The sequence below is a fragment of the Montipora capricornis genome, chromosome 8, assembly GCF_036669925.1.
Source record: "Montipora capricornis isolate CH-2021 chromosome 8, ASM3666992v2, whole genome shotgun sequence".
Classification (NCBI taxonomy): Eukaryota; Metazoa; Cnidaria; class Anthozoa; order Scleractinia; family Acroporidae; genus Montipora; species Montipora capricornis.
This window is the reverse complement of record NC_090890.1, coordinates 7591469-7598907: the sequence shown is the minus strand read 5'-3', so window position 1 is coordinate 7598907 and position 7439 is coordinate 7591469. Positions and strand designations below refer to the sequence as shown.

The window sequence follows — 7439 nt, the reverse complement described above, 5'->3', positions numbered from 1 at the left end:
CTTGATGAGCTCCTGACCTTTGTAATTATCTTGTCGAAATGTTACTATGAACAGCAGAATTGAACAACGGTCTGGAGCCAGGTCTCTAAGCTTCCCAAGAAAGTATTGCCAAAAAGAGTTCATCCGCGTCGTTACATGGTCAGCGGATTCGGTACGTATGTGAGTCTCCTTTCATTGGCCATTTCAGAAACGTGAGAGGACTGGGACGAGTTTCTCATACTTGCTTAGATTGAAAATCTTAACTCTTCAACTGAAATGTTACCAAATGAAAAGCTATCCAGCCAAGTTTGAGAGTTTTCTACGGAAAATTGGCCAAATGGGAGACTTGCAAAGGTTGCAAAATCCCATACAAACCCTTATAATTTTGTGGCCTGTCTACCCATTCCATACAAACTCTCTATTTTAGATGATATTTGAAGATATATTATTTCACCATTTTCCTCCTCTAAATACATCTATTCTTGGTAAAGACTCTGAAACTTGGTTGATCTTTCATTTGAATGTCGTAGTTTTATAAACAAACGAAAACAACCAAACTCGTCCCAGTCCTCTCACGTTTCTGAAATGACCTATTGATGTTGCCTTTGTTCTTCAGCTTTGAAAACACAAATTTCGGTCTGCTGGTACTGGGAAAAAACCTTGTTATAACCGGACTCCCACAGAGATCGGTGAAGAAACGATCGGCGTGTAAAAATCGGTAAGACCATAGGTTTAATTTATCTCCATAAGGGCCGATTTTCACGATACGATTTTGTCGCATGCGACAAGCTCACGACAGGCCTACGACACGACTTACGATTGTCGCAGCGTTTTAAAACATGTTTTACAATGCTGCGACATTTTTTCTGACGTACACAACAATCGTAAATCATGTCGTGGGCCTGTCGTAAGCCGTTGTCGCATGCGACAAAGTCGGCCCTAAGGCAACCTTAAATTAGTTTTATATTAGCATTTTCGCAACATATTTTTGAATTGAATTAAAAAGAAGGGAAACCTGTACCTGCCTGGGCAAAACTAATTAAAATGACACAGAGTGTATTACAATATATCCATGAAAAATCCATAATTTGGATTTGAGTCTTCGCCTTGCATAAATTGATTTCTTAGCTACGCCGCAATTGAAGAAACTATAGCCATGCAAATCGGGTGTGCGTTCTGATTGGTAAATTATTTTTGTTCTTTTTACGAGAAAACTCTCCGCACAGCTGCGGTTTCTTTATTCTAGACGGTTAGGTTATGTTAAATTGAAACGGTTTATTAAAGCTTTCATTTTCTTAACGAACAGCAAAGTGGAATCACATCATGTTGCCATTACCAGCCATCATCCATAGACAAAAATATTTTTGTTTCTTTCGCATGACAGAACATGGAAGGGCCGAGTATTTCATTCCTTAGGAGAAATAGATTCATAAGGTTTATTTTAAGAAGGATTGCTTCGTTTAAAAGTGATGAAAATTGATGTTCGTTCCTTCTCTTCTTTCGGATCAACAATGAAATTAGGTAAGCTATTTCACTGTTCAGCTGGCGGTCTTGAATGACATCATCAGACATGGCTAAGTTGTCACGCGGACACCCTGAATTGTTTTCGCTTCAAGTTTTCGGAATTTGAATTGAACTTTCCAGTGATTCTCGACTTCAGAGGCGACCTCTTCCTTCGGGTACATGGAATCTCTAAATTCAGTTCAGTGCGGGTTGATATCACTGAAGATCAATCAATTTTTGCATGTATGTTTGTTCTTTGTACTGTAGTTCGTGATGAAATTGTCATGTCCACGTGGATGAGTAGTATCTAATTTGAATTTCATCGCGAACCCAGACAAAACAATGTCTCTGAACTTTGATAATCATGTCCGTGTTATCTTTTATTTTGATCTTGTGATCCGTCAAATAGCAATTCGCGTTTGATTATGCTAGTATCAGGAAATACGAATATCATTTTGATTGTTATTCTTGACAAATGTTTATTCATCATGGATTAGGATATGTTTTTGTGGTATAAACAGTTGGTAAGATCTTGTTCTTAAAGATATCGGGCAATGGCCTTAATCAAAGGCCTTTAATGAATTCAAGTTTTTGAGCCTCACGCAATATTGTGCGCCTTCCGGCTTCTGCCTGTTTTCCGTTTTCACCAATTTATGGTATAAGCAGTAAGCTCTTACTCTTGAGAATATCGGGCAATCGCGGTGATCAAAAGCTTTTAATGAAGGCTGTGGCTTTATGCCCGGAAGCCTGGCAAGGACTTAAATGGACAAAATGCCCGGCAGTGAGACTTAGAAACTTAAACCTCCAGGCGGTACCGCACGTCAAGCGCTGCTCATAACCAGTGAGGCCAGGTGCTAGCCATTGGCATTTTTAACCATAGACTTAATATAACGATCAAATCGAACTTTAACACCCCCCCCCCCCCTCCCCCGGGCAAACCCTAGGCAGTTTACTATCTTCTGTGCCCGGGGAGTGGGGAATTTAACCTTTGCCTTCGCGGGGTGGGGAAAATTGAACCGGAAGAGTCAGGTTTCAAATGATTTTTTTTTTTCGGGCGCCGAAATCGCTAACAGCCATAAAGCACGTGTTTGGACGAGATGGAAGAGTTTAAAGGAAGAGAGATAGCATTTGTGAGCGACTGGCTTACAACCGAAGCGCTAAACAGTGCCATTTAGACACTTTGTGTAATGAATTCAAGATTTTCGGCCTCACGCAACCTTGTGAACCTTCTGGCTCCTCAGTGTCGGGTTCAATCGTTGTGAAAATGATGAAATTATAAGACGTCTGTAAAACTGTGATATAAATCAGGTCTTTGAAAAATATTTTCAAGACAGGATAAACTAAAGAACTGCGTTCTATAAAGAGATTTATGGCAGCAGAAATAATCCGACAAGTCTCGAGGCTGGAGCCGCTTTTTGAGAGTACCGAAAATTTTCTCGCGTAAGAAAAGCCACTTTAGTCCGAAATTGCCATCCGCTTGTATTGACAGTCTAATCTTTCAACATGCAAAATCAAGGTAACGAAAGAAAGTGATTTTCGAGTTTTAATGGCCAAACTGAGCTCTCCATTCTTTAAGACATGTTTTAAGAAACAGAGGAAATTGTGACACCCCTCGGCCCTAAAAGTGACAGGTCCTGGAGACTGTGTGATTCACCCGTTTCTCAAAAGTATAGCTTTTGCGGCCGGAAAAGTCATTTGTGAATTTTAAAGAGCTGATCTTTTAATATGTTTGCAAGATAACTAAAAGTAAAATGATTTTGAGAATTACTTAAAACCTTTCCCTTCTTAAGTTACAGAGGGGATTGTGACACCCGAAAAGTTATTGGGACTTTCGAGAAAAGGGGCCCAGGAGATTAATTGTTTCTCGAAAAGTCTCGGAACGTTTCGGGCCCTGTTCGGGTGTTTAGCCTCACCATTTTGTTGGTTATTGTTTTGCTTTGCTATTTATCATACACTGCCATGCAAAATGCACCTTAAACGGTTAAGCAAAGACCCTTTATGTGCTTTGTTTTCTTGGCCAGACGTTCTTTGAAATGATCCCTGCACTGCTTTTAAAATATAACTGACCTGTATCATTGTCTTTGAAACGTCGAAATTTGTATTCATAACCGTCTGCTGGCTTCGTCTTACAAAACCTGTTTATAAATGCCGTGAGACGTAAAGAAAAAACCAACATCTATTCATTGCTTGGTAGGACTAGAACACGGAATTATCGGTGTTATCGAGTCATGGCGGGTTGTCGAAATTGCAGTGTTGATTTTTAAACGACTTGAGACTTCTGTAATGTCTTGTTATAATCATGTCGATAAAGTGGCAATGCGACGCTGAATTGAATAAATATCGAACATGCAGTTATGTATAAATTCCCTATGTACGTAGTGAATATCGTCGATCAGTGTTTAGCCCATGCTACCATCTCACTCTTCATGCTGGCGGTCATATCATCATCAGACATGTATATCTACTTTGTCACGCGGACTCCCTGATTTCTATTCACTTCAAGTTTTCGGAACTTGAATTGAAATTTCCAGTGATTCGCGACTGCAACTAGATGAAGAGCGGAGTACACGGCTACCTCTTCCGTCGTGTAGGTGAAATATCTAAATTCAGTTCAGTGGTTAATATAACTGAATATCAATCAATTTTTGCATGTATGTTTGTTCTTTATGCTGTAGTTCGTGCTGAAATTGTCATGTTTGGATGAGTAGTATCTAATTTGAATTTCATCATAATCCCAGACAAAAGAATGTCTCTGAACTCTGAAAATCATGTCAGTGTTATCTTTCATTTTAATCTTGTTATCCGTCACATAAAAATTCGACTTTGATTATGTTAGCATCAGGAAATACGAATATCATTTTGATCGTTATTCTTGACAAAGGTTGGTTCATCATTGATTAGGATATGTTTTGTGGTATAAACAGTTGGTAAGATCTTTATCTTGAAGATATCGGGCAATGGCCTTGATCAAAAGCCTTTAATGAATTCAAGTTTTTGAGCCTCACGCAATATTGTGCGCCTTCCGGCTTTTGCCTGTTTTCCGTTTTCACCAAATTTATGGTATAAACGGTAAGCTCTTATTATTGAAGATATTGGGAAGATAATCGGGAATCGAGGTGACCTAAAGCTTTTAATGAACGCTGTGGCTTTATGCCTGGAAGCCGGGTAAGATCTTAAATAGACTAAATGCCCGGCAGTGATCACAATAGGACATCGAGCCTTCCGGCGGTTTCGAACTCGGGCGACCGCACGTCCATCGGTGGTCATCACCACTGAGGCCGGTTACCAGTGCATGAATAACGTCGATCGGTCTTTAGCGCACCATCTTAGTGAAAAAGGGGTTGGTCTCTGTTAACTTGTCGGCTTCGCTTCCAAAGCCACTGGTTTGCCTCCCGCAAAAAGTCTTGATTCTTAAATATTTCATGTTCGTTTATATCACTGGTTTATTTGTTTGTGCTTTTTGTGGCCTTAAAATGCCTCCAAGGGAAATAGCCAATTTAATAAATGTAACTTTATTATCCGAATATTTGAAGTGGGGACGCAAGATACAAGTGATCCTCGTACTTAGAGCGGTTTTCAATTGAGTGTCGAAAGTAATTAGCGAATTACTTTGGTTTTGCATCTACTTTACTCAGTGATTGGTTCAAAGTTTTCGCGCCACTTTTTCAACCAATCAGAAGTGAAACCAAAACCAATTGTGGCTCGCGCGTGCATATTTTCTCGCCTTTTGTGTCGGCTACGTGTAATTACTTCGAGTTTTGATTGGCTTACTGGATTGTTTCCGTCCTTTTTGATTGGTTAAAGTAATTACTATGGTTTTGGTTTTACGACACTCATTTCAAAACCGCTCTATCTATCTCCGGATGCTAATGATTGTATTTTATTTATAGTTTATTCCCGTCATTGTTCATAGTCTGTTATTTGAAGCTTACAAATAATAATTTGTTTATTTTCTTCTTTTTCCTTTTTTTTTTCCCTGCACAGTTCCCTTTAAAAATTTGCTTGTTGTTCTCCGCTTTTTGATCCCTAAAATGGTTTAGTATGTTCCCTTGTTCCCTAAGATGTTTTGTCGTCCTTATCCCCCCTGTTCCTGGGTTCTAATTATCCATGTTGTTTTTTTCCCGAAACCCCTGGGAGGGCCTCCGAACTGTTCCGACTGGCCATCGTTACATTTTGGCCGTTCGGCCTTCTTCAGATAAAATTAAAAACGAAAAGAAGAACTAACATTGTATATAGTGGTGCTATCCACTGGGCAAATCCCAAATTGTCTTTCTTAACGCGAATCCGCTGGTTGATGGTGTTTCCTTGTTGAAAGCACTATTCTCCTTTTTAAAAACCGACGTCAGCAGCTTCAGAATCAGTTCATCATCTCACAGTTCGCAAATATTGTCCCTCAGAAATTATCCGGGGATTTTCGAAGATGTTTTACACACAATACATGACCGCTCCCCATAGGGGCTTTTCAGGGCCAATTAAACACAACGACGCGACGGAACATAACAACAACAACTGTTAAGAATCCCAACTGGCCGGAGGCAAACCAGTTGGCTATTTACAAGTGCAGCTGGGAAGTTGAACCAGGGACTACCAGGATCTTGAACCCGAGATCTCCGGATCTCAAGGCAAGCGCCCTAGCCACTGGGCCACACTACCTCCAACTGATGACTGAACAGTGTTAAAAATATTAAGGTTCCCCTAACTTCAAATATCTTTCTTTGCTGAGATAACTCTCTTTCCTGTAGCAATCTTATTCTGCTGTTTTCCTTTGAAAATTTCGCAAAGTTCTTTACCATTCAAAAATGCTTTGAAGAAGGGGATTAATCCATTCCTGTCTTCATGTCGGCCATGGGACACACCATCGCGAATTTAGTCTACTTCAAACAAATTGTGCGGATTTGACTTTACTGCGCCTTTCAATAACATGCGGACTCCTAAATTCAAAGGTCAACCGACAAATGCGTTTTTCGCAACCATCAATCAAATGTTCGGCGGCTACTCCAAGCTTCCGACTATTTTCGAGCGTACAGTAATCAAATCAAATCATTGAGCACAATTCAGACAATATAATCGGAGGCTGGGAGGAGCCGATTGAGCTTTGAATTTTAGAGTCCGCATGTTATTGAAAGGCGCAGTTAGTATGTCGGTAGTTCTGCGACATAAATGGTAAAAGAGGTTAAAGACAGTTTGACAATTTTTTGTAAACTTCATTATATTTCTTTCCTTTCTATCCAGAGTTAGCCAATAATTCTGACGCCAGTAGTGTATGTAGCATACAAACCTGTCCTGGTGATGTACGTGATAGAGCAAATCCGCAGAATCGCCCTAAGATGCCTACGTTTTCAGACATTGAGAGAGGTGTAATGAGTGATTACACCAAGTCTTCATCCCGTCAAACACAGGCACATAAACTGCCTATTGCTAAAAGTGCAATTCGTCCAAGACCGACTTGGGTATTGGGCTCCTATCAACTCTGTTGGCAATTCAAACGCAGACAGACTTGTTCCGGAGGGCAAAAGTGCACCTTTGCACATGGTGAAAACGAAAGAATAGCTTGGGAAGAAGATCGAAAAAAAGGTATATTAAAAAATAAGACATTTACTTTCCTTTCGACGAGTGATTTTCTCCATAGTCCTGGCACATACATGGTAGACCTTACAACATGAAATATGTTGACGCATACTGCGCATGCCTAGAGTAAAACGTTATTGAAAACAACACTTAAATTGGCTAAAATACTGGGTCAATGCCGTTAACGTTTTTGAAAGGCGCTTAATCTTAGGACTTCAAAACTACACTAAAAAGGAGAAAACAAAAGGACTTGATTCGATTAAAAATGACGCTGTTTTAACACTACAGCCAACTGTGAACTCACATTGGATAACGTAGAGATGCCAACAAAGATGCAAGCTCAAAGAAAACAAGTTCGGGCCAAGTTGCAAAGACGCGTGAATAGTGTT

General features: G+C 40.0%; 1 protein-coding gene across 1 annotated transcript in view; it reads left to right on the top strand.

Moving 5' to 3' along the window:
* Positions 1-559: 559 nt before the first annotated feature.
* Positions 560-7439, top strand: part of LOC138059345 (probable helicase with zinc finger domain) — a 13872-nt gene continuing 6992 nt past the window's right edge. Inside the window, exons 1-2 of the mRNA XM_068904929.1 lie at positions 560-697; positions 6715-7056. Of these exons, the coding sequence (XP_068761030.1) occupies positions 6810-7056 (247 nt within the window). The 5' untranslated portion in view covers positions 560-697; positions 6715-6809. The remainder of the gene's footprint in view (positions 698-6714; positions 7057-7439) is intronic.